This window comes from Mya arenaria, chromosome 3 (assembly GCF_026914265.1).
Source record: "Mya arenaria isolate MELC-2E11 chromosome 3, ASM2691426v1".
Lineage (NCBI taxonomy): Eukaryota > Metazoa > Mollusca > Bivalvia > Myida > Myidae > Mya > Mya arenaria.
This window is the reverse complement of record NC_069124.1, coordinates 42,801,204-42,829,070: the sequence shown is the minus strand read 5'-3', so window position 1 is coordinate 42,829,070 and position 27,867 is coordinate 42,801,204. Positions and strand designations below refer to the sequence as shown.

General features: G+C 37.9%; 2 protein-coding genes across 4 annotated transcripts; both read right to left on the bottom strand.

Annotated features, from left to right (window-relative positions):
- Positions 1–286: 286 nt before the first annotated feature.
- LOC128228738 (uncharacterized) lies at positions 287–8,220 on the bottom strand. Its single transcript, XM_052940224.1, has 9 exons — positions 7,948–8,220; positions 7,741–7,825; positions 6,978–7,124; positions 4,827–4,943; positions 3,488–3,604; positions 1,736–1,931; positions 1,178–1,249; positions 980–1,066; positions 287–751 (listed from the first exon to the last, which is right to left on the bottom strand). The coding sequence occupies exons 1-9, from the start codon at positions 8,003–8,005 to the stop codon at positions 413–415; spliced, it is 1,218 nt and encodes a 405-aa protein (XP_052796184.1). The 5' UTR covers positions 8,006–8,220; the 3' UTR covers positions 287–412.
- A 5,237-nt stretch (positions 8,221–13,457) lies between these two features.
- LOC128227168 (large neutral amino acids transporter small subunit 1-like) lies at positions 13,458–27,855 on the bottom strand. Of its 3 annotated transcripts, none has more exons than XM_052937427.1 (11): positions 27,482–27,855; positions 25,274–26,243; positions 22,393–22,518; positions 19,482–19,581; positions 18,593–18,637; positions 17,966–18,089; positions 17,515–17,618; positions 16,820–16,916; positions 16,361–16,510; positions 15,638–15,815; positions 13,458–15,300 (listed from the first exon to the last, which is right to left on the bottom strand). In XM_052937427.1, exons 2-11 carry the CDS (start codon positions 25,875–25,877, stop codon positions 15,230–15,232), a joined length of 1,599 nt encoding a protein of 532 aa, XP_052793387.1. In that variant the 5' UTR covers positions 25,878–26,243; positions 27,482–27,855; the 3' UTR covers positions 13,458–15,229. The 3 variants fall into 3 exon arrangements, with proteins under 3 accessions (XP_052793387.1, XP_052793388.1, XP_052793389.1); XM_052937428.1 differs by having other exon boundaries at positions 25,274–26,146; XM_052937429.1 differs by having other exon boundaries at positions 25,274–26,025.
- Positions 27,856–27,867: the final 12 nt, after the last annotated feature.

Here is a 27,867-nt window from a genome sequence, read left to right as displayed (position 1 = left end):
TAATTTTAGTGTTTCTTCAATTATATGAAATAAATAATAAAGAATTTTCAAAGATAAATTATTTTGATTGTCCTTATTGCAAAAAAAACAACATATTTAGTGTTAAAACATTTATACCTTTCTTTAAAGTTGACTGAGTAGTTACTTGAAGATGTAAAGTTGTAGACAACTGTTTTTTGTATTAAATCAACATTGTATTAAATCAACATAAAGACAGTACACATACCGATTTGTTTTGGGGGGTTTTATATTAAAAGTAAATCCAAATACAGTAGTAATGTAGTAATAAAAGAAGAAATATCAAAATAGTAGTTTCCTTTTCTTTTGCAAACATGATTTAAGATTTAAGCACTCAGTTCAGTAAAAAATGAAACTGTTTGAGAAAAAACAGGACAAGAAAGATGGTATGTATTTATTTACTCCATGTCCAGGCAACTGGATTGGCTGGTTCATTCGCCCCTTGTGCAACCCCCTTGCTTAAAAGAGGGCCATCGGCGGCCAGTCTAATAAGGGGCCATACGTAGAAAGCCATGTATGGTCCGCGTGTTTTATACTCCTTGAACTCTGCTCTGTTAAACTCTATGTCAGGTTTCCCTCTGTTTGGGCATTCAATGATAACCGGAGGGTCGTTCACAGCCATCAAGAAGCATACTTTGACGCAGAGGTGTATGTACCCTGCCAGTTCTTTGTTGGATAAGGCCCTGCGTAGTTGCTCAACACTACATTTCGCCGTAATATGGTCGAAAAACTCCTATAAAGCACAAATCAACAAACATATTAAATTAAATAAATGAAATAAATTAAATCAATTAAACTGACCTTTTTATGGAATGTTATTGTCACACGCGTTGCAAATACGAATCTTAGTCAATTGACAAACAAAACTTACCATCTCTAAAATACGAGTCTAAGTCAATTGACAAACAAAACTTACCATCTCTAAAATACGAATCTAAGTCAATTGACAAACAAAACTTACCATCTCTAACTGAGAAACTAGACCTTGGGCTTGCCGTTTTTGGCCATCTTTCAGAACCCTTCTCACTGTTTGTGCATTATAATCACTCTGTAGAAAATGCCAAAAAATGTGTTAGCACGCATTAACAAATATAAATTTTCTTTATTGTGTAATTCACACATACCCCATTATATAAAAATAATCGCATTTGGTACTTACTTCAGGCAAAAACCACTTTGTTACAAAGGACCAAGAAGAGTGTGCCTTTTCATTGCAGAAGGTGTAGGAGTCCTGTAATGTCGAAATTATTGTTATTATAATGTGACACATGTTTTCATTTTTCCAATATTTAATTCACAGGGAACTTACTACAACAACAACAACTACTACTACTACTACTACTACTACTACTACTACTACTACTACTACTACTACTACTAATAATAATAATAATAATAATAATAATTTGGGCTTAGGCTTAAACAATCATAACACAGTGTATCGTCTATATATATGTATTCATTCGTTCATTCACAATGGTGATGATAACAAGTCACAAGTCACAAGTCAACCTAAAGCGTGTGGCGCCAAATGTCAAATATATATGTCTCTCAGTCTTCTCTGCTCTCAACCCCAAGACCGTGGTGTCAATGTTCTGTTAAACAGATCACATTATACTTAGAATCCAATCTTAAAAATGTAAAAAGACAAGATGTCTGTCCAAATGATAATTTGAACTCCGAAATCTAAGTGCGTCTGAAACTTTGATAGCATTACCATTGCTATGTCTAGGAGGAAGGACTCGATTTGTTCTGGTTCAAATTTTTCCTCCATAAAGGTATAAGCAGCAGTCCATTCGTTGTCAAATAACTCACTAAACATCTCGGCCAGTTTCGTGGGTCTGTAGTGGTCACTCAGGTCAACAATGTTTGGGTTCTTGTCTCGAAGTTTGACGGACACCAGTTGGCTTATTCTACAACAAATTAGATAATGAATAGCAATATTTAAGCGAGGAGTCTTATGAAACGCTCGTCTGGGATTGCATATTGGCGGCCGTGTACTACAATAAAATAACGTTTAATTAATCGTATATCGTTTTTGTTAATTTTAATGATGAAAATGTATTTAAACACAACAGGAACATTGTAAACAAAGGAAAGATTTGTTTGTAATTTCAAATCACGTTGAAAGATAACATAAAAAACACTATGTTCTTTGAAAAATTGTTTTAAAGCTTTAATATTGCTTATTCGTTATAGTTTTGCCAACTACAGGCGATGGCAGACATAGTGCAAATTAAACTTGATTCGACCATCAACTGATTAATGTACTCTTAGAGTACAGTGCATCATTCCGTTCAAAGAACTTTTCGTGTTAAGTGTAAATATAAGTTGCTTGTAACGCTTGGTAACTTAGTTAATGTTTTTATTTCGTACTCAACAAAAATAATGATACTGTAGAATCATGTTAAACAAACATGCAGCTGTTATAATACTTAATTTATATTTATTAAATAACAAAAACTTCAGATTATTGGATTTATTGATATATTATGGAATCCTTCAACGATTCATATAAACAAACCTTTACATTTTGCCTTACATTATAACATAATTATTTAGTCCGCATATTAATGTATTCAATGACATTTGCACAGCTATTACAACTATAAATCAGTGATATTTATTGTACGTGTAAATGAATGACGATTGAACCGCTTGTTTTTAGTTCTACGTCATCACGTTATGGGTAAAATATACATCTTAAAGCAGTAATACCATGTGTTTGGGATGATCACGGTAAAACACGTCGTGTAGGTTCGTTTCCTTTATTGAAGTAATACATACAATAACAGCACACATGAAGTTTTACGTCAATACATCGCGTTACGTTATATCGCGTCAAATTCCCAATATTTCCCGGCCACAAATGGTTTTAAGGTATATTCCAATAAAGTCTATTCAGTGTCCACTTATTCCAGCGGGTATAATTTCACTATAGGGCGAGTGGTTGCCCCCGTCGCTGTGCGTATTTGTGCGGCCCTTGTGAATCCGTCATTACCGGTAATGAGTTCATCTACAACTGCAAGGTCCCACTGCAACCTAGGTTTTTAAATCGTCTTGGACAATCACAGTGTCCCCTCTGCGGATCGTCTGGTGGTGGGTACCACTCTTCGTCTGGTACTCCCTGAACGACGTTACGTTATATCGCGCCCAAATCTTATCACCATGATTGCAAAACAGAAAGCGTTTCTTTCGAGGGTCTAATAGAACCACCAAACACGCGAATTTCAAATTGAACTGCAATGACTTCAGATGTGTATGTTTATATAGAGGCGAAGCTAGACGGAATTATGAGTGTAGTGCCTTCATGCTCAGTGAATATGGGGTAGGGTGTGCATGTTCCACAGGTACATGTTTTTAGTGTCATTGTAAATGTTGTCTGCCATATCAAAAAAAACATAAGATATATTTTCTGAAAATGATGTGCAGGTCCAGGTGTACAGGTGAGTAAATTACACGCACATACCTATTCAAAGCATCTTCCTTCTCCTTTTTGAGTATTTCTTTTTCTTGCTCTAGTTTGACGATTTTGTCTTTTTCTTCTTGTGCATGTTTCCTTATTAGATCTCTTTCCTCCGAAAGTCTGAAACGTGTGAAAATAAGTGACACGAGATAGAAGTGACAGCAATTCGCAGTCAAATCCAGACATTGGAAGACTTGAAGAAACAGAGTGAGATACAAGAGATCCGGGTGCGATACCCTAGCTCTTCGCAAAGAGACCTCTTGGTTCTTTAACGTGCTCGGTGTAAAGCACCGATACACGGGATACAACTTTCCTGGGGTGAACCAGTACTGAGTACACCACTTTTCCAAGCACTACCCTTTAGACGTCAGCACCAGGCAAGGGAGCTACTTGTACCAGCTTTTAATGTCTTTCGGTATGACGCGGCCCGGGATCGAACCCACGACGTCCATTTTGCCATTGGTCATCAATCCACCTTTTAACGAAACGCGACAGCAGTTACTTCCTTCGATTTTTTAAAGCTTTAATATTACTTATTCGTTATAGTTTTGTCAACGACAGGCGATGACAGACATAATACAAATCAAATTCATAAATAGTTAAAGCCAATACTTGATTCGACCATACACATTAATCTGTATTAGTGCATCATTCCGTTCAAAGTACGTGTCTTGTTTTAGTGTAAATATTAGTTGCATGTAACTCTGGGTAACTGAGGTGATGTCTGTCCGTTTGCAACAAAAATAATGATGCTGTTTATTACTGTTAAATAAATGCTGTTATAAAACTTATATTACATTGATTTAATAAAAAATAACATTTTTTGTCATATTTACATATTTATCACATCCTCCTACTCATAAAGTCATACCTATAAATTCTTGTCTTCATTAACCAAAATTATTAAGTCTACATATTCATGTGTCCAATGACATTTACACAGTTATTGCTACTGTGTATCCAAGATATACACTGTACGTGTAAATGAAGGACGATTGAACTTCTGTTTGAAGAGATAATCAGTTTATGGGTAAAATATTCAACTAAAAGAAGTGATAACATGAGTGCAAAACCGACATTGGAAGCGTCTAATAGTACACCCCAAAGGAATGTTGCGCATGCGAATTTCAAACTCAACTGCAATTACTTTAGAAATGTACGTTTATAATGAGGCGAAGCTAGACAAAATTTTGAGTGCAGTCCCATCATGCTCGGTGCATATGGAGTAGTCATGGGAACTGTTTTCTTCCATATCTAAAAAAAACAAACATGACAATGATGATATTTTCTGAAAATGATGAGCAAGTCCGGCTGTACATCTGAGTTAGTTATACTCATATACCTATTCAAAGCTTCTTCCTTCTCCGTTTCGACTGTTTCTTTTTCATGCTGTAGTTTGCCAATTTCGTTGTCTTTTTCTTCTATTGCATGCTTCATTACACGATTTTCACCCAAAAGTCTGAAACATGTGTACTAGAGTTTTGAAATTGAAAACATTGATTTAACTTTGTGAAGTTTGCAAAACTTTATATGAAAGTTATATTGTTTCTATTTTACTCGGAACCTCTATTGCAACACATTGCTCAAGCCTTTATCTACATGACTGTTTTGAAAATAATGGAATAATAAAGAAATAATTAAACTATAGTGTTTCTGTGAATGGAATGGTTGTAGGAGATCAGCGATAGCGGTAGTAGGTAGCCCTTACGAGGTGAGGATTTCGCTTTGAATGGAATGGTTGTAGGAGATCAGCGATAGCGGTAGTAGGTAGCCCTTATGAGGTAAGGATTTCGCTTTGAATGGAATGGTTGTAGGAGATCAGCGATAGCGGTAGTAGGTAGCCCTTATGAGGTAAGGATTTCGCTTTGAATGGAATGGTTGTAGGAGATCAGCGATAGCGGTAGTAGGTAGCCCTTATGAGGTAAGGATTTCGCTTTGAATGGAATGGTTGTAGGAGATCAGCGATAGCGGTAGTAGGTAGCCCTTATGAGGTAAGGATTTCGCTTTGAATGGAATGGTTGTAGGAGATCAGCGATAGCGGTAGTAGGTAGCCCTTACGTGGTAAGGATTTCACTTTGAATGGAATGGTTGTAGAAGATCCGCGATAGCGGTAGTAGGTAGCCCAAATGAGGTAAGGATTTCGCTGTGAATAGAATGGCTGTAGGAGATGAGCGATATGGGTATTAGGTAGCCCAAAAGAGGTTAGGATTTCGCTGTGAATAGAATGGTTGTAGGACATATTTGATCCGGGTAGTAAGTAACCTTTATGAGGTAAGGATTTCTCTGTGAATGGTATGGTTGTAGCAGATACGCGGTAGGGGTAATAGATAGCGTTTATGAGGTCAGAATTTCGCTTTGAATAGAATGGCTGTAGAAGATACTCGAAAGGGAAATGAGGTAAGGATTTCTCTGTGAATGGAATGGTTGTAGGAGATAAGCGATAAAGGTAGTAGGTATTCCTTATCAGGTAGGATTTCGCTTTGAATGCAATGTTTGTAAGACATAAGCGATAGGAGTATTAGGTATTCCTTATGAGGTAAGGATTTCGCTGTGAATGGAATGGTTGTAGTGGTTAAGCTATAAGGGTAGTAGGTATCCCTTTTGAGGTTAGGATTTCAGAAAGGAGTGAATATGCTATTCTTTCTAAGAAATGTATTTGAGAAATAGCATTGTTCTGTTTATAGTCCAAAAATAAATAGTGGGTACTGTTTTTTTTCTTAAATAAATCAACTGAATTTTTGCTAACACGTCAAGTATTGTCACTTGTATTAGGTTGTACAAACTCTTTCCTATGTCATAGTCGCAAGAACGTGTTTTGGGGGACAGGAAATAATGCTGGAAATTACTTTGAAATGGACTTGCTCTTGGTTTGTACTATTCACCTTTATATTACGAACTACAGTGTGGCAAATTATTGGGAGTGTTTCAACTGAGATACTGATTGCTGGAACCCTTCAACACATGTTGATTAAGGTTTCAATATTGTCTACATTTTTGAATAGCCTTTCTAACTAGCGTTTTTCTTATATCTTTTTGGACTTTACCGGTGTAGGTTTGCCCCCAACTAAAACGAGGTTTTTATACTTAGTATAGAATTTTTTTCTACAATTTCGGTGTTAAAGAGTTAAATAATCATAGCATATGTGTTTTCAGATGCATTACCGGAAAACATATTTTTGGTGCCAAAACATAGCAAGTCACTTTAAAGATAAATGTGTCAGCGCCTTAAACATTTACCTATGGTAGACTACATTGAAGGTTTTAAGAAATAGTTAGAATGAATACAAAATGCTTCTGTGTATAGGGGACATGTATTGTTGGGTTCTAACAAAACGATTTCGTGTATATATTGTGGTTTGCATGATATTTGCCATGTACCATAATTATGCTTTGAATGACACTCGCACGAATGCTTTAAAACGGTCAAAGGGATAAACTAATTGACAAATAAAACGTCAAGTATGTGCATCCACATATGAATGTTATTTCATACTCGTGTATCCTGTTTTGGAGCAGAGCATTTTCATCTTTATGTCGGTTTAACTGCTTGTTGGTCTCCTGTAACTTAATTTCGGTATCAAGTTGGTCGATGACCGGTTCGAAGTCCTGTCCTGGTTGTTTGTATCTGCATCCCTTTCGTCTGAAATGATTCGTATATATAGCTAAATACATGTTTAAATGTGTCCGTAAGCTTGGTAAAGTGACATATTCATGTATATATAATCATCAGCAAATACATTAAGCTTACTTTTTATGAGGAACTATTTGTGGTTTATTTCTTTATAATACTGTCCGAGTTTCTTCATTGACTGGCTGAGGTAAGTCAGCTCATCCTGGTTCAATAGTACCCCAGGTGTTATCACCAGATAGTCCCAAAATTGGCAAATGCATTTAGGCTTTACTTCCACAAAACAAGCACAGAATTACGAGCAAGTATGGCGCCGACAAAACATCATTTTACATGATTAAAAGAATATTTTGTCGCTGTCTCAGCTAAGATTACTCGTTAGAAAATAGCGCATGGGATACATCAGAAAGTAAGATTCAATGCGTTGTACACAACGTCATCAATTTTATGTTAGTTTTGACAAGTTTCTGTTTTTCTTGAATTTGTATCATCTGGTGTCTAGTCCCTTTAAAAATTATATTAATATCCTTAGCTTACTCAAGCATGAGACATTACTAACATATGAACACGCATTAAACAGAAATAACGAAAACGTGTTTTGAGCAAAAGTATGTTAACATGTACGCAAGAGTTTCGACAAAACGTCCAAATTCTCCAGAAGAGCAATATGGGACAGAAAAGGCCTAAAACTTCCACAACAGTCCATGGTCTTTCTGCAACAGAACAAAACAATGTAAACTTCGTTTTCAGCATTAGTGACGTATTAATAAGGTATACAGAGGTAGTTTTTCTAAAAATAAACGTATCAACTAATTAAAATAAGAATCCACGTTACTTCTGTTTGTCCTGTTGCGTTCTTCATCACGATTAATTATACTTTGGCCTTCCCTCATTCCTGCAGTGTTTTGCTTACAGGGTTTATTCCAGACCAGGAAGTATATTGTCGTCTGTAAATGACTTCCGGTGGGGAAGTAAACTTAATGTCACTTAACCGATATGAATCACTCTCAGGTATTTAGTAGTCAGCCCGTATTATATACCTGCATTATGATTAAACTCCTACAACTATTTGGTTCCACACAGCTTTAAAGGGTTATATTGATTTTAAATGTAATAGAATAAGAAAGTCATCATCGTCAACAGAGACTACGTACAGCTGTCAAATCGTCCAGAGAAATGCTCGGGACACACGGACCGTTAAAACACGTCTTCGGTCGCTCGCCAACATGCCTTGTAGACGGCCTTGTAAGGGTTTTTAATGTACTCAAAGGTATAGGGCACAGCGAGATCGGTGGCCTGGGCGTCATCTTAGAACCACACCTTCGCCTCGGACAAAATTGGTGTTCGTCCTAGCGAAACGGCTTCTTACGTCTGCAAGAGGATACTTTTGAAGAAAAAAACTCGTATTGTATATATTTCTTATAGCTAGAATAAGATCATTCACGAATACAGCTAGAAAGCTTCATGGATTTGCAAGATCGCACCCTGACGATTATACTGCATGGACAAAGGAAAACGAAAACCAATACATATAAGGACGCTCAAAAAGATCTATTTCAATACATAATATTAGATTATTAAACCGACTAATGTTAGATAAATAGCATGCATCGAACACTGCTTTAACAAAAAAAAAATATAATCAAAATAACACGATTAGAAATATATGGTGGCATATTACTGCCGTAAGATAACCTGATAGCGTTTGCGAATTGTTTCCTGTTAACCACTTAATTTTCGCGATAATTATCTAGCTATCTAGTTTATATTCGCGATACTTTTTTGGTAAGATAAATATCATAAGACTAAAAAAAAACAGGCTTGAACGTGCCCAGAGAACTTTGTTTACTGTCAATGATTTACCGTCACTACATCAATCTCCTTAGCAACGTTAAAGGGGGAGACAACGACAATATAGTGGTTGCTGAAATCAGGTGAAGTGGGTCTTTGTTTACTGTCAATGATTTACCGTCACTGCATCAATCTCCTTAGCAACGATAAAGGAGGAGACAACGACAATGTAGTGGTTACTGAAATCAGGTGAAGTGGGTCTTTGTTTACTGTCAATGATTTACCGTCACTGCATCAATCTCCTTAGCAATGATATGTGGAGACAACGACAATGTAGTGGTTACTGAAATCAGGTGAAGTGGGCCTTTGTTTACTGTCAATGATTTACCGTCACTACATCAATTTCCTTAGCAATGATAAAGGGGGAGAAAACGACAGTGTAGTGGTTACTGAAATCAGGTGAAGTGGGTCTTTGTTTACTGTCAATGATTTACCGTTACTACATCAATCTCCTTAGCAACGAAAAAGGGGGAGACAACGACAATGTAGTGGTTACTGAAATAAGGTGAAGTGGATCTTTGTTTACTGTCAATGATTTACTGTCACTACATTAATCTCCTTAGCAACGATAAAGGGGGAGACAACGACAATGTAGTGGTTACTGAAATCAGGTAAAGTGGGTCTTTGTTTACTGTCAATGATTTACCGTCACTACATTAATCTGCTTAGCAATGATAAAGGGGGAGACAACGACAATGTAGTGGTTGCTGAAATCAGGTGAAGTGGGTCTTTGTTTACTGTCAATGATTTACCGTCACTACATCAATCTCCTTAGCAACGAAAAAGGGGGAGACAACGACAATGTAGTGGTTACTGAAATCAGGTGAAGTGGATCTTTGTTTACTGTCAATGATTTACCGTCACTACATTAATCTCCTTAGCAACGATAAAGGGGGAGACAACGACAATGTAGTGGTTGCTGAAATCAGGTGAAGTGGGTCTTTGTTTACTGTCAATGATTTACCGTCACTACATTAATCTCCTTAGCAACGATAAAGGGGGAGACAACGACAATGTAGTGGTTGCTGAAATCAGGTGAAGTGGGTCTTTGTTTACTGTCAATGATTTACCGTCACTACATTAATCTGCTTAGCAATGATAAAGGGGGAGACAACGACAATGTAGTGGTTGCTGAAATCAGGTGAAGTGGGTCTTTGTTTACTGTCAATGATTTACCGTCACTACATTAATCTGCTTAGCAATGATAAAGGGGGAGACAACGACAATGTAGTGGTTGCTGAAATCAGGTGAAGTGGGTCTTTGTTTACTGTCAATGATTTACCGTCACTACATCAATCTCCTTAGCAACGATAAAGGGGGAGACAACGACAATGTAGTGGTTACTGAAATAAGGTGAAGTGGGTCTTTGTTTACTGTCAATGATTTACCGTCACTACATCAATCTCCTTAGCAATGATAAAGGGAGAGACAACGACAATGTAGTGGTTACTGAAATCAGGTGAAGTGGGTCTTTGTTTACTGTCAATGATTTACCGTCACTGCATCAATCTCCTAAGCAACGATAAAGGGGGAGACAACGACAATGTAGTGGTTAATGAAATCAGGTGAAGTGGGTCTTTGTTTACTGTCAATGATTTACCGTCACTACATCAATCTCCTTAGCAATGATAAAGGGGGAGACAACGACAATGTAGTGGTTGCTGAAATCAGGTGAAGTGGGTCTTTGTTTACTGTCAATGATTTACCGTCACTGCATCAATCTCCTTAGCAATGATAAAGGGGGAGAAAACGACAATGTAGTGGTTACTGAAATCAGGTGAAGTGGGTCTTTGTTTACTGTCAATGATTTACCGTCACTACATCAATCTCCTTAGCAACGAAAAAGGGGGAGACAACGACAATGTAGTGGTTACTGAAATCAGGTGAAGTGGATCTTTGTTTACTGTCAATGCTTTACTGTCACTACATTAATCTCCTTAGCAACGATAAAGGGGGAGACAACGACAATGTAGTGGTTGCTGAAATCAGGTGAAGTGGGTCTTTGTTTACTGTCAATGATTTACCGTCACTACATTACTCTCCTTAGCAACGATAAAGGGGGAGACAACGACAATGTAATGTTTGCTGAAATCAGGTGAAGTGGGTCTTTGTTTACTGTCAATGATTTACCGTCACTACATTAATCTCCTTAGCAATGATAAAGCGGGAGACAACGACAATGTAGTGGTTACTGAAATCAGGTGAAGTGGGTCTTTGTTTACTGTCAATGATTTACCGTCACTACATTAATCTCCTTAGCAATGATAAAGGGGGAGACAACGACAATGTAGTGGTTGCTGAAATCAGGTGAAGTGGGTCTTTGTTTACTGTCAATGATTTACCGTCACTACATTAATCTCCTTAGCAATGATAAAGGGGGAGACAACGACAATGTAGTGGTTGCTGAAATCAGGTGAAGTGGGTCTTTGTTTACTGTCAATGATTTACCGTCACTACATTAATCTCCTTAACAATGATAAAGGGGGAGAAAACGACAATGTAGTGGTTACTGAAATAAGGTGAAGTGGGTCTTTGTTTACTGTCAATGATTTACCGTCACTGCATCAGTATCGTAAGACATGATGAAATGAAAATGAACGCCAATGTAGGGGTCGCTGTTTATAAGATTTGCTGGTCTCTATTTCATGTTTCAGGCTACATTGTGTACGATGCGATCCGGGTAAGCTATAATGGATAGGGTTGGGATATCCAGGTGGACATGGGCCGCCTGCTGATGGCCACACCGGCACCCTCGCCTCTGACATATATATTATATTTACACCAATAATTCATCATTTCTTTCAAGAACTGTTAGGAATATTTAATTTAAGAAAACGGTAAAGTAATTCTCCCTCACCTATTCTGTAAAAAGAACGGCCCGGCTTACTACGGTTATACTGCTACGGACAAATAGTCCAAAAATACTTTTTTTAACGTAAATTTGAAACGCGAATGATAAAAATACTTTTAACAAATAATAAATTAACACTTTTTAACAAGTTGATTTAAGTTCTTAAGTTGTATGCTGACAAACTTGAATAACAAAATATTTATATTATGACCTCTAAATAGTGTTTCCATTATCAATTGACTAATTTCCATGCGATAACACACGTATTCCTTCTAATGCTTCACGACCCCAGCACAATATATGGGAATAAAGTTTCGCTTGTGAACAAAACATTAAGCAACTTCAGAAAACTTCAGAAAAAAGGTTACGTTTAAATAAATACGATATCCGGTGCAGGGATGCAAAATTGGGGTGAAAAACGTAAACAAAAAAATGAGATTAAGTAGAACCTGCCTTTTCAGACTGATTTTGAAATCATAAATCAGACAGCCTCAGAACCTATAAAGATGGAAAGTAGCCAATGGTCCGAGATGGAATGACGATGCTTTGATTCACTGGCATGCGTTAACAAAAATAAATAAGACATGTGACGATCAGTAAACACCTCCCAATTGGTGTAATTTGCCCTTTTAGATGCGATGATTCGCGCTCTGAACATATCCGAAGATGTACATTGATATATGCGTAATTGCCGAAGGGCCGTTTATTTAAGGAATGGAAGTTGAGGTGTAAATATTAAAAACACAAAGAATATGCTTAAAATAAATCACGAATCGAGTTTCAATACCTAATTCCTTTTCACAACGCAGAAGGGGGTACTTCCAACCCGCACCCGCCCCCAATACTGGTTGCACCTCAATACTTTTCTGGGATAAGGCCTTGTATCTGCATCATCACTTTGCATTTTGATTTCGACTTATCAACAAAATTTAATTCCGGAACAGATACGTAACAATACGTTAGTTTACTCTAATGAGCTGGTTTACGCCGAGCACGACCACATCAACATTTTCATCATCCGCAGTTACAACTGGACAGTCGGGATGGAGTGCGATGTCCAAAGAAACGAAACTTCTTCAGGTATTGTGTATTTACTACTTAGATAGGTCAGATTTTTAGCATTATCTCCTGGTTATGCCAAAAGCGCTGATACATTCATCTGTTGTCAATGGTCTGTGTCTTGTAAGCTTTTCTTTATACAATCGAACCCCGTTATGTAAATAACGTTAATACGTAGGGGATAGTGTTTGTTTAAGTATATGACCGTTTTGTTTTATTTTCACCGATAGAGCACCAAAAGTTATATTTCACGAGTGGTGTAGCCACGAGTGAAATATTAACTTTTGGAGTTAACGAGGTTAAATATATAGCTTATCTTACACTGGTTTTTAATATATGCCTAAATTGGATATAAAGACATTAAACAACACTTTTTAGAAAAAAGCGCAAGTAGTAATTTCGGAAATGACGTCGTTGGAATTGAGTTCCAGCCCTGTGCGCGCTGGCGATGGATTTGGAGCCGAGAGCAGGCTAAAATTTTAAAACAGTGAAAAATATCAATTTTATTTCACTTATAAATAACTATAAAAATCTCCATAAACCACCGGAAAGCATATAACAAATACAGTTATTCTGTAACAGAAAATTTCCGAAGTCGGTCTTATTCGAGTAGCATTTAGTAGAATTTAAGGTTTCAGTGTACTAATTTTATTGTTATAAAATTATTTTATTATATATGTCTTAAAAATGAGATTTTTACACGTATTTAGAAAAATAACATCAAGGTGGACTGAATTTTTTTCCTCTCTTCTAAATATTTGTACAAACTTATAGTACACTATTACACTCTCCCCAAGGGCACATCCATCACGACAACTACCAACATACGGTGGTTCCGGTGACGGGAGCCAGCCACTACGGCGTCAACTTGACATTCTATCGCGACGCCAACTTCCAGATACCGCTCACCCGGAAACCCGCTGCACCTACCCGTCGGCACGGACGTGTATGTGAAGATGTACGCAACTTTTACCAAGGTGGCCACAATAATTTTTCCTCTCTTCTTGTTATTTTTAAAAACTAATATTACCCCATTATTCCCTCGCAAAGGGCACATCCATCACGACAAAAACCAACATACGGTGGTTCCGGTGACGGGCGCCAGCCACTACGGCGTCAACATGACATTCTATCGTGACGCCAACTACCAGATACCGCTCACCCGGAAACCCGCTGCACATGGCTTGTAAAGGTGTTCACGACGACGAACGACTGGACCGTTGCGATGCGCGTGCACTTCTGATACACGCGCCCCGCCAACAGCGCCAACAATGTTATAATGTTCTAGCTGGTCTTGAGATTTTGATTAACTGAAGCTATGAGTTGGGTCATGTCTAAGCTACAATATCGTTAACTTTTCAACTTTGGCATCTTAAGTTGACGTTTCCAGTAAGAAGAAACACGGAAGATGGTGATATGAACGTTAACAAATACACATGACGATGACGATAAACCGTGCAACGTTAATATCGACCTTTACATTTTACCTCTACTCTTTCATTTGTGTTTTGATTGGTTGAAGATGAAGTGTGTGCCTGCATAAATATTTGCATATGAAATTTATTTATAATCAGTAATAATAGTTATCATGGTAGATGAACAGGTGCGTCGTTAACAAGCACGTCTAAATTCATTTCTACAGGTGTGAGATGGATTCAAGCTCCCATCTTATTTCGCAGTCGGCACACGAGACTCGCATTGTCTTCAACGACTTTTGAGTACACGAGCAGCCACGAGGTTATTGACGTCACGTGTGACGCCACATTCAGCAGTTCCCATGACTACTCCCGCCAATGAAAACAGATGTGTAACCCGGTATTTAGGTGGTCGGGGCACATGAACATCCCAAAGACAACAACATATATATGTAGTAATGTCAACACGGACTATGACGTCCCAACTGATGGTCTGGTTAGCCTTGTGAATTGTGTCACCGTTGATAGTCACGCAATCCCTGTGAGTGATGGTACCGCCGATCGTCACGCGAGCCCAGTGAGTGATGGTACCGCCGATAGTCACGCGAGCCCTGTTAATGATGTCACAACATATGGTCACGTTAGCCTGGTAAATGACGTCGCAAATGAGCGTCGCGTCAACCTTGTGAATGACGTCACGATTGATAGTCAATCCAGTGTTATGGATAACGTCACCACCGATGGCCACGTCAGCCCGTCAAGAACCTCTGATGACCCCTTCCAATGACTTTTTTGGCGGAAATTAGCTATTTTAAGTGTAATGTATTACGGATATCTCTTTACAATAATATAATTATGTATTGTCTTAAAATGGAATGTGTCCAAACATACGAACATAAATATTAGGTCAGATTAGTTTTATTTTTAACTAGACAATCGTGTCATAAATCAGCAGATTTATTGTCGGATGGACAAACAAACAGTATATTTTGTAGAAGCTTTGTACACGAACCTGAAAGTAAAAAAAGAAGAAAATAAACGCAATCTTTAAGACGATCGAAATATAATAAACTATGTGCAAGCGTTCACCGTTGAAAGCTACTTTTATAAAGTATTTGTAATATTCATGTTTATACAGCTATACACGAAGCAGACAAAAAAGCAGCGAAGGCTCTTCAATCTCTTTGTATTTAATTAACCACAGAATTGTCTTTAAAACAATAATCAACATGGCATAAATATTAAACGATGTATGAATACATTAGGAATAGCAATGATACGTTTTACCATCAATATATAATTTCATTACTAATAGATATGTAAATATGCAATCAGGTGCTGGCACTTACTGATCCATCGCTGCAATGGTCGGGGTTTTTTGCGCCACATGACGCCGACGACGTACAATGGTCCGCCGGCGGCAATGAGGAGGATGCACAGCAGGCTTTCCTCCGGCTTCTGGTAGACTGTAAGCGACAGGATCACAAGGCTGGCAAGCAGCAGAAACACCGGAAGGGCCAGTGGCAGCTGGATAAGCATGTAAGAAAGGTTGACGTTGTTGTTGTTATTGTAATAATGATAGCAATAACGATCAAGAGGAACAAAAAGGCCCTATATCGTTCAACTGATTTAAACGACCAAACATCAGTGGTTATTAAGGATGTTGCAATAGCATATCAAGGGAAGTCAAGACGTCGTCAGCTGGTTGTTCGCAGGAACAAAGGGTGTGATAGCAATCAAAGCCGAATGTTGCTAAGGAAGTCATTGGTTGCTATGGAAGTCATTGGTTGTTATGGATGTAGGTAGTTGTTAAAATAGAAAGTGGTTTCTAACAAAGACACTGGTGACTAAGGTAGCCAATGGTTGCTAAGGAGGTCATAGGTTGTGAAGGAAGTCATTGGTTACTTAGGAAGCCATTAGCTCCTTAAGAAGTTAGTTGATGCTTCGAATGAAAGCAGTTGTCACTGATTGCTAACGAAGTCATTGGTTGCTAAGAAAGTAAGTGGTTACTTATAAAGTCGTTGGTCACTAATAAAATCGTTGCTTGTTAAGGCAGTCATGGTTGCATTCACCTTGATGGGCCTGTGGAGGTCTGGCTCCTTATAGCGGAGGTATATCTGGCCCGCGAACACGCACGTGAGAACGATGGAGAATCCAAAGCCCATCAGCTCAATCAGGTAAAATATCTCCTCAAAACTCTGCATTAGCAGTGTCAGCGCCATCTGCGAATATACATTGTAAATACATTAGGTCACTGGTTCATCCATATCATCCTCCGCCCCACAGCGTAGCATAACCTATATGAAAGGATATGATACGCTGGGGTGCCGAGGATGATCTGTGTGTATATATATATATAAAGAATATAAACTGGGCTTTTTCTGTTGATTTAGAGAAAAATATACTACAAAAATAGGATAATTTTGCGTCGTAAAATTTACTGACTTGGGTTGAAAGAAATTTCTCTTATTGTCAAATTTTATATGAAGTGCCAGCAAAAATTGAGATTGTTCCAGTCTCTTGTTACTTACGATGACAATGAGGGACGGGGCAGGTGTGAGATTCCGTACATGTATCATGGAAATGAAGTTGGGTAGATGGTTCTGCTCCGCCCCTGTCATGAACAACCTGTAACCGTGTCATCATGGGTTAATGTCCACCATTTTATAATGGATTGTATGCATTTTTTAATCGAAAAATCGAAATATAAATCCAGGCAAGGTGGATTTTTCCTTCATGCGCGACGAATGCAGAGCTTATTCAGGATATAATTTTAATCAGATTGACATAGTATGGGTTTAAAATTTCGGGCTGAGCGGATCTGTGTTGATATTGTCCTTTCCGATATATACTAATGCGCCTACCTCTGAAATACACTTCCACCGGCGGCTTTAGTCCTCGGAAGTTTCTTTCATAATTATTTGTTTTAATATAAAGAATTATACAAGAAACATTTGCTACACCCAAACAAGCCAATATTGAAGCATGAGCTTCGAAATATAACTTTTCTACTTCCGGGGACTAATTCTCCCGGTTGATGTGTATTCTGGGGCAGATGAATGGGTTATCGGAAAGGTTTATGCTGAGTAAACTCATTGTAAAGTTACGTGGATTATATTTTGAACGTTTGTAACGTCTTCCCTCTGTGTCCGTCTGTACGGTTTTGGAGTGGGCGGGGGCGGGGCGGGGGCGGGGCGGGGCGGGGGCGCGGCGGGGGAAATAATACCTAGACATTGAGAGTGAGTTTCCGTTGATGGCGCCCATGACAGAGACGGCGATCAGGATGGGCGTCACCCAGGAGAATGACGGGATCGTCTGGTCGGAGAACGTCTGTAACGATATTACGTTAAAACGTTTAAAGGGTTATAACTATGAGAGCAGTGGCTTATCAGTTCACTGAAAGCTACTGTTTCTGTATATCACAAACATAAACATAATGTCACATGACAGCATAGCCGTACCTCAACAATGATCCTGAAAGGGACAGCAAAAACGAAAGCGAACATTTTAGCACAGAAAATAATGAATACATCACTGTGGGGGGGGGGGGTTCAGGCCTTTAAGCAAAACTTGGCTCATTCTAAGACAAAAAAAAGTGTTCTAAACGGTCCATCTGTGAGAGTGCAGCTTTAACAAAAGCAAGCAATGGCCGCCACATCATTCCTAGATATACGTACGACAGCGACGGCGGATGACGCGAGCATTTCGGCGGGGGAGAGAACGGCAAAGTAGGCGATGTTCGCGACCAGGTACACGGTCGTCACTATGGTGATTGAGATCACTATGGCCCGTGGAAGGTTTCTGAAAGAGGCAGAAACATAATAAACATTAGGTTATACTGGTATAATACAGTACATGCATAATTTTCCAGTAAGATTAAGTGGTAAGTGACCAAAATTTTGAAACAAAGCATCTTCATTATTTTATGAATGGAGCCGTATTCATCTTGAGTGTATGTTTTAGACTGAGGCTCAGAAAACTGAACATTTAAATGTTTTAAAATACATACTAGTATATAATATAAAAATTACCAGTTTTAACAAAAAAAGTTATACCTAAATGTAGACTGACATATTATTTGTAGCACATACATCATTTTTCACATACGTTGGTCCTTAAATAGCATTAATTTTACAAAATTGATATCTAGCTTTTCTGAGTCTGAGTCTTAAACTGAGACTCAGGACGTAGGTTAATACGGCCAAGGGTGACTGATATGAAGTATATATAGCATACATACTATTGAATTATAACCGTAGCTATTAGTTTTCGCTAAGAGAATACTCGAACACGTACACACTTACTTATGAGGTTCTATAAGTTCATCTGTGAGGAAATTAAGATAGCTCCTGGAACACACAAGAAAACGATTTAATACACACTGGAAAAAAAATCTTTTTTTTATAAAAATATATTAAAATTCTATATTTATGACTCATCGTAATCAACATCTCTACCATTGCCAACATATATTTGTAGCAATGTAGCTTGTATTGTATATATTTGTTGCATGGACACTGGTGGTTTGAATAGTTCACCTCTTTTTTATCAGTAGAGAAAATTATAATGGAGAGATCAAACCCGCGACCATCGTGAAGTGAATGAAATGAACTGCTGCTATTCATATCGTGCCATACGACCAGTAAGATTTAGTGGTATGTGACATAAACGCATGCATTTTTCCATTCGGAACTCCTCTGCCATTTTTATCGCAAACAAAGAAAATGGCCGAGAAGCTCCGAATGGCATTTTTCATCAGAATATAAAATGTCACCTCTAAGTTAACTATGAATCACAGGCGGTTGCCTCATTGTTTGTGTCTACAATGCTGATAAATATCCTTTTTTGTACATACAATGAGATAAACAACACATCTGAAGATACTCCATGCCTATGATATACAAAAAAACAACATTAAGTTATTGAAAGTTGTATACGGAGTCATGCTTTATTCCCATTCGTATCACCTCGGCCATTTTCCGCCGTAAACAACCTAGGATGTATGCCGGTATATCAGTAGAAGTAGTTTGTACAATTTTAAATAATAGTATTAATTAATTTTAGTGTTTTAATGTAAAATTTATATTAAGATGATATTTTTTGTTGTATTTTATATTTAGTCTTCAGTATAAACATCAGACTCCGACCTAGTGAAAAACGGGCTTTTAAAAGAAGTTAATGAGATTTCCTCACCATCCCCCGAAAGCCCAGAAGCCCGAGTAGAATGCAATGGCGATGGAGCCCGCGCTGAAGTCACTGTCAGTGAACCCGTCCTGAAAGTTTTCACCGGATCCTTGGTGTTGAAAAAAACTGGATTAGGGTAAATGATATCAATTTAAAGGTAATGAAGATGTTGCGAATCACTACGGGTACGTGTACTTGTGATCTTATTGCGCTACGTCAACCATGTATGTTTAAAATGCCATGGAAAAATGATTAGGCAAATATCAGTAAGACTAAAACAATTGTGAAGAAAAAAATTGAAAACCACTTTAAACTCAATTGCAGCGTTTACATATTTGTGCAATTACACGTTTCTCCTATTCTGCAGCGTTTACATATTTGTGCACGTTTATGTGGCGTTTCACAATATTTCTCCAATTCTGCAACGTTTACATGTTTGTGCAACTACGCTTACAAGTACACGTTCATGTAGCGTTTCTCAGTCTTTCTCCTACGCTGTAACGTTTACATAAATGTCCCATTACACCTCCCGGTACACGTTCTTGCGGCCTTTCGCAATCCTTCTCATATTTGTACTAATCAATGCTGCATCGTTTACATATATAAACAAATATATGCAACTGCACCTACAAGTACACGTTCATGTGGCGTTTCTCAATCTTTAACCTATTCTGCAACATTTACATATATGTGCAACTGCACCTACAAGTATACGTTCATGTCGCTTTTCATAATCGTTCTACTATTCAATGTTGTTTACGTACAAGCCTTGTGAGGAATGACCCACAAACAGTAAAACAAGAATATTATGGTGGCCTTAATCACTCAACTCAGGTCATTAGCTGAACATGTGGTTGTGTTGTTAGTAGTTTACACTCCGTGTCCCGGCTTGAGCACCTTGAAGGGTCCCAGGGTGACAGTTCAACCACCGCACACCTATCCTGGCCAACCTATCAGGCGGTTAACCAGTACTATGTGCCGTCACCTCTGCAAGGAACTAACAACTTCTGTACGCTGTACATATCATGGGGAGCAGTGGGAATTTCATAACCAATCACAACAGAATCGACCTGTTCCGCCCGGGAACCGAACCCGGATTGTCCTAATTACATTCCAACGCTTTACCGATTGAGCTAACAGGGCGGACAGCTGAACATGTTAAAATATGTTCAAGTCATATACTGCTTTCCTTTACGTTGCCATTTCAACCAAGGTTCTGCAGGAATTACAATAATTTCAGCAGCTTTAAAAGAGGTCCACCCAAGAATCATTTGAACGTTGAGTGGTTTTATCAGCGGACGACGGACGGACGGAAAACGGACTGTCATTCGATTATCAAGAAATTTCACCCCTGTCACTGTAACGTGATCAAGTGCTTTCTTGCAGAAATAAAAAGAGGCTATTTACGCATCTTTCCTATATAAGGAACTAGCAATTACCATACGCAATAAAATAAACATTAATTAGCGAACTAAGCTGTTTCAGATTTTAAATGCATATAAATCACGCTACAGGATTTCGTCAAGACTCTTCCTTGAGCGGCGTCTAATTTGTTTTCATAGCAAATCGATACATAAATCGCGAATTTGAATGACACCTCGTTTCGTTAATAGGAAAGGGATGACAATAAAATGAGTTTTGCAGGAAAACTGTTCTTCGTCAATCTTTAAGATATAAGTGGATTATTAAATGTAAGGACTGTGGTCGCCTAACTAACTGCTTTCGTTCTTTATTCTCATCCAAAAGGCTTTAAAACCTGATAAATCAGGGTTGAACACAGCTAATTAAAAAAGAAGCTAAAGCATAAGGTTAAATTATTTTATTAATGTAGCCCATATATTCCTCAATATGACAAAAGAAACACTATGTTGTTGTGGTAAGGTATAATTTATACTCAATCATTCAAATGGCGTATATTTCGTTCTATTCCATCTAGCAGATCGGCTCTGTGCCCATTTTGAGGGGTCATGAAAAGCGTCCCTTAAACATCTCCAACCAAAGACCCCACAGTCCTTGGTTAAAGGCGTGTCTTAGTGAGTGATACCCATCTGGGGATTCTGTTTATCGCGTAAAGCAAGGTTTGAAATCCCTCTAGCATATATAAGAAAATTGATACATATCTTCCTAAATCCTGCGTAATTATTTAAATAACGGAAAGCCTAAAGTGATAACAAGATAGCCGCATGGTGGCTTTACCAAGAGGGGTAAGTCAACACATATTTGAGCATGAGTCATGCGACCAACTTTCAGACACCTAGTGTATTTGGGCACCTAGCATTCGGACGAATTGCATATTCGGACATCTAATGTTCGGACACATATTATATTCGGCCAATAACATTCGGACACTCAGCATATTCGGAGACTGGAATATTCGGACTAGAATATTCGGAAATCAAGCAATCGGATTAGCATATTTGGACATATAGCATTCGGACACCTAGCATATTCGAACACCTAACATTTGGACTAGCACATTCGGACAAATAGCATTCATACACCTACGACATGGCTTCGACACTAGATGCCAACACTTAAACAGTTTTCTCTAAAAATCCTCTAAAGTTACGCGTTTTTTTTCGTTCGATTCATCTGATTTTCTCCTCAAAATCTATGAAAACACGAGATTAAAAAAAAGGATGCGCGGAAATAAAAAATAAAACCTTGCATCATTTCTAAGCATTTTGAGGAGAAAAATATAGGTTAAGTACTGTATTTATGAAAAGAATAAAGATGTGAGAATATAACAAAGAAATCCCGCGTTTTTTTCAGTCTTTTTCATCTTTAAGGAACGAGTGACGAGACCGCGAGGCGCCTAACTCGTCTATGCCTCTAACATGAGTCAATAAAACACAGAATCGTGATCACATTGTCTTATCCATCCTTCATTTATAAAATAAACAAACTGCGGGTTCAGTACCTTGTTCCATCCACACGAATCCAATGACGATGATCATGAGGAGTGCGGCCAGCTTGCAACCCGTGATGACCACTTGGACCTTCGCTGACCATTTCACGTCCAGACAGTTCAGACTAACCAGTAACGCTGAAAACATGGGGGATGAATATCATAAATAATAAACTAACTTTACACTTTTAAGTCTGATTTATCATAAGTGCACGGCAAGATTGTGCTTACACTGTATGTTGTTTTTGCCGAAAAGGGGACATAACTTAAACCGGTTTGTAAGCCGGAGTTATGGGTCTTTTAACACGTGTGCGTATTCCAACTGGTGCTATGTGATGCATGCAATCGGAGCACCGCGGCCTTTTTTTCATCGAAAACAGCATCGGGTATATGCATAACAAATTGAGATTCCTAAGAATATTATTTAGGCATTTATTTCGTAGTATGTGACCTATACATCGATGGAAAATTGCATTCGGAGCTCTTCGGCCATTTTTATTGAAAACATAAAAATGGCCGAGGAGTTCCGAATTACTAACTTTCATGTAAGTATCTTGAACGCAGTATGTGAGTCGTGACCAAGTTAATAGTTTTAAGTGCCGACGCCACTAACGATACCATCATGGCTTTAGCAATTTATCGACCTTTGTCTTAAAAAAATACGGACGAGGTGAAGACTTGCAATATATATAAAAGTAAGTCAATTGTAAGTCAAATGCGTACAGTTACTCCTGGATCACAACTGAAGCGAACCGGCCAAAATAACTTTCCAAATTTAAAGGCCTAAAAAAAAATACATTTGGTTCGGGTTACCCGACCCTACCTACGAAATAGGCGCCGACCCTACCGTTTTTATAGTCAGTTTGAAAAAAAAATGAAAAACTAAAAAAAAAAAAGTGTTGTTTTTTTTTAAATTGCTTTTCAATATGTAGTTTAAACCTTAAATGCTTATACAGAAGATAGCTTTAACACCATTCTCCAATGATGAAAATGATATTCTTATATAAAGCCTAATAAAAAAAAAAATAAAAAAAATAAAAAGCCTACCTACCCTACCTATTTTTGAAAAGGATGTAACCCTAACCAAACAATTTTTTTTAGGCCTTACTCTCTATCCATATAAGCTCAGGATATTGACATCAGAATTTACAATAATTCAATTTTCTTGTTGTGCCAGAGATATGGTAAACCATATAAAGCCATGACGAATATCATTAAAGCTACACTCTCACAGATTGAACTTTTTGACAACTTTTGTTTATTTTATGTTTTGGAACGAGCTAATTTCTGCGAAAATGCATGGAAACCAATGATATTTAAGTTTGCTGATAAAAAATCAGATCGCAGGTTTTCAAATTTATGTTCAAAAATTGAAGTTGTATGCATTTTTCTTAAAGCGTTAGTAACACTTTTAGCAATAGAACATTAATGAAAATATGAAAATATGCGATCTGATCTTATAGGAGGCTTATATTACTTGTTGTTGATATTTACGCAAAATATGGCTCATTCCAAGACGGCAAAAAATAAAAAAAGTTGTCAAAACGGTAAATCTGTAAGAGTGCTGCTTTAAAAGCAAACAGATACGAAAAAAATACTTGTTTGTAATCAGACGTAAATCAAGTTGAAAGAAAATATAACAATAGACTTCATAGTACTTCATCTAGTACTTTGATAGACCAAAGCATTTATCTATTAAAACTAACGTACATATTTTGTTAAAGACCATCTGCGTCGGGGTCGGGGTCTTTTCAATAAGGGTTTAAGTGGTAACTTCACACTCTCGCGTAACATCGTGCCAGCGAGAGTGATTAATATAATGTCGTGATAACTTGTTTTACAATCGTTGTAAAATAAATTAGTTTAAACTAAACTCTAAATGTATGTACTTTAATCAGGAAACATAATTGTTGCACTTAATTACAGCATCATGGTGCACATAAATATAACACAAAGGTCACAGTGATCTTTAACCTCCATATAATCTTTCCCTACACTCTTATCTATGGAAACAAAAAATGCTCATACGATTGTCTTGCTTATTACATCGGCGTAGGACGAGCGGGGGCAGTTGGGGGGCACTTTTGAACAAGGTATTTGCACTTTTAATAGGGCATATTTATCTTAAGAAAAGCATTTGTAACAGTAACGTCAAATTGAGGAATTCTGCATGATTTCGAAAAAATCTACCAATGAGAATGGACCAGAATATCTTAACATAAATCCAACAATGTCTAAGATGCTTAGCAAAAGCCCTACACTGCCAGTGAAATGCATAATTATGTGCATTTCATACATATTCATGCCAAGATTCGATTAAGAAGGAAACATCTGAGTGCAGAAAATATGCATATACCTGGTACGTGCAGCATTTCAAAATGTTCTAATCAGTGGTTTTTAGCTATAATTCAGTTGTTGTGTTTACACGTATCGTTTAAATGATAGGAGTCAACATTATGCACCAGTCAATTGTTACCACGCCCCCCCCCCCACACACACAGGTCCGGCGAATAGTCGGGACTTTCGGTCTAGTAATTCCAAGATAAAATCCCGGCCCTGCGGGAACAAACTGCTGGTAAAATCCCCGCCAAATGCCCCCGCACCCTGGGGACATCCTAGATAAGGCCCATTCCCCGCTATCTTCGGCGCGAAAAAAAAACCACCGCACGCACCTGGCACTGCGGGGCAACCTGGAAGGTAAAATCTCATGGCCAATTTCCCCCTCTATCCCCGGTATAAACCTTGGGAGCTATGGCTACAATTAACTGGTGCATTAATACTTACTGACAGCTAGTGGCAAGATGGCGCAAGGCCGCGGGCGGGACGGGGCTCGCAGTGAAATGCATGTGTACATTTATACACATTTTGTTATAAGAGCACAAATTGTACTTACTGACAACTAGAGCGGCAAGAAGGCGCAAGGCCACGGCTGGGGGCTCGCAGTCCGGAAATATTGGCTTCAGCACGTACGTGGCGAATATGAGGGACGAGGCGGCGATGCCCACAGGTGAGATGATAATGAAGTTGATCCATAGGCATAAAAATCCGGGGAAGTCTCCGAACGCCCGTTTAATGTAGATGTACTCGCCGCCAGACTGGGGGATGCAGGCGCCTAACTCCGCGTAACAGAGGGCGCACAGACCGGAGAACACCCCACACACAGCCCACATCACACATGACATACCCACAGATTTAACGTTCTTTAATATCCCCACCGGTGAAACAAAAATACCAGATCCAATTATAATGCCCACTATAATTGCAACTGATTGTAATAAACTAATTTGTGACTTCAGCTTCACAACAGTTTCAACTTTTGTGCTTGTGGTTGCATCACAATCTTTCACAGTTCTCTTCGTGCAAATGTCTTGTAACGGCAATTTGGCGTCACCATTCTGAGACGTTGGCGTCCCCACAGGGCTTACGTTAGTTCCGTTACGTTGGCACACGTTACTATCACCGTTCATACTTGCACTATTATTTGTTCGCTCCATCATGTCTTGATTAAACGTTAGCTTCACAGTTTAGCATATGTATTCAAATACACAATAGTTAACGTCAGAAATGTTAAAAGCACTTTTTATTCCAGACGAATTCCATAAGGATCTTGCAACACTTAAACGAACGTACGAATGGAACGATGCGCTGTACATAAATGAGCATTCGGATACTGTGAAGAAATATTGCGTCACCTTTTCTATTATAAAAGGGATTCAATCCTTTATGCAACTAAACCCGATTTTAGAAACACATGGACCATTGTGACCTTTGACAATAAACAGAATAGTGGAAGTTTAATATGACCTCGATTTTACCGCGTGGTTATAGCATTAGGACACGCTATACTAGTCTTGTGTTTGTCGCTTCGAAAGTAAGCTAGCTATTAAACCAAACATCCTTTAAAATTACGTTAAATTACAATGTTCAGGAAGGCAAATCAAAATATACATTCAGTTAAATGCACCAAAAGCTTTTAAACATGTAAAACTATTGGAATAACTGTGGTGATTTTGAAATTTTCTACGGTGTTTAAGTACCTTTTAATGGTCGCAAATATGTTTCCGGGAAATGCGATGCCGTTAGTACAAAAAATGTTTGTTTTTTCTTTCGAATCACCACAAACTAAGGCGAACGTGGACGATAAACATGCGGATATTTAACAGTCTGGCCTTACAATGCCGAGCATAAAGGCTGCGCGTGATCACCGAGTGGTATTGCTTTATCTACTAATGCGAAAATAGAGCGCCCTGTGCAGCGAATATTTGGTTGCACTTGCTGAGTTTTATTTGTATAATAAATTATATCGACAAACATTTTAAACGCTTGATTTTAGCATTGAAAGATAGCAGAATTGTTAATTTCACGCTCGATTTCAGTTGAAATAACTGCAATAACGTCATCTAATTTTTTGTTCCGTCAAATATTAAACAAGGCCTTTACAAAGACAAATGGTACATCGAAAATTCGAACTTTACGGTGGACATTAGTCTTACACTTGATAGTTGCACAAAAAGACTTTAATGAGTAAATTGTATTAGTCTTAAAGCTGCACTCTCAAAGATTAACCGTTTTGACAATTTTTATTTTTTTGTCTTGAAATGAATTTTTGCGTAAATATCTGAAAAACAGTGACATAATATGTATGCCTTAAAGCTTTCCTAACGCTTTAAGAAAATTGCATCAAAATCATGTTTAGCATAAATATGGAAACCTTCAGATTTTTTGTCAGCATTCTTATATCACTGGTTACCTTGATTTGGCTCGTTCCTAGGCAGAAAAATGTCAAAGCGTTCAATCTGTGGTGTATCTTTAATAAATGTATATTTTTAATTAATACCCACGTGGTCACAAATTCCCCCAGAAGAAAAAAACACGCCAAAATATCTCAAATATTATATGAACACAAATCATATATTTTTTTGTTTGCTTTGATCATTAAAGTGAAATGATTCAAACACAATAATGCATCAAATTTAATTTGTTTCTTTTGTGCAACTAACACGTCACGGTAAAACACTGTCTGTCCCACTTTAAAAAGCCATAACGTACCATACACAACATGCTAGTGCATTAAAACACTCGGAACAAAAATTTCCAGTACCTTTATGTCTGCATTTTAGAAGTGCTATATTACATGATAAATATTCCTCTCGAGACGGAAGCCTAAATGTTCTTCATCACAGTGAACACTATTCCAGGTCATTGATCGCTACAATGTCCATATCGCTCTGAGACTTTACTGGTCGTCCGATGCTTGTAGATAAAGCGAAACACACAACTCCAATTAGAAATTGTAATAGGAACCTGTCTTAAGTGGATTACTTATATCAGCATACAAATGAACTAGTCTCAATAAGTTCTACGGTTTGTAGAATCCAATTAAACATAGAATCTAATTAAACAATTCAATTGATGAAAAGCGCACACAAATGAGTGCATGTTAATCATTTATTTTACTCAATGAATTTGTTTACATGAAAAATATAT

What these genes read in the sequence shown, in the direction of transcription:
- LOC128228738 (XM_052940224.1), bottom strand. Translation starts at nt 8,005, where the DNA reads ATGAGGGAAGGCCAAAGTATAATTAATCGTGATGAAGAACGCAACAGG. An exon ending in CTCCAAAACAGGATACACGA is followed by an intron (nt 4,944 to 6,977) that starts GTATGAAATAAC and finishes CACATGTTTCAG; the next exon opens with ACTTTTGGGTGAAAATCGTG. An exon ending in AAGGAAGAAGCTTTGAATAG is followed by an intron (nt 3,605 to 4,826) that starts GTATATGAGTAT and finishes CACACGTTTCAG; the next exon opens with ACTTTCGGAGGAAAGAGATC.
- LOC128227168 (XM_052937427.1), bottom strand. Translation starts at nt 25,877, where the DNA reads ATGATGGAGCGAACAAATAATAGTGCAAGTATGAACGGTGATAGTAAC. An exon ending in AACTCACTCTCAATGTCTAG is followed by an intron (nt 16,917 to 17,514) that starts GTATTATTTCCC and finishes ACACGGTTACAG; the next exon opens with GTTGTTCATGACAGGGGCGG. An exon ending in ACCTCCACAGGCCCATCAAG is followed by an intron (nt 15,816 to 16,360) that starts GTGAATGCAACC and finishes ATGCTTATCCAG; the next exon opens with CTGCCACTGGCCCTTCCGGT.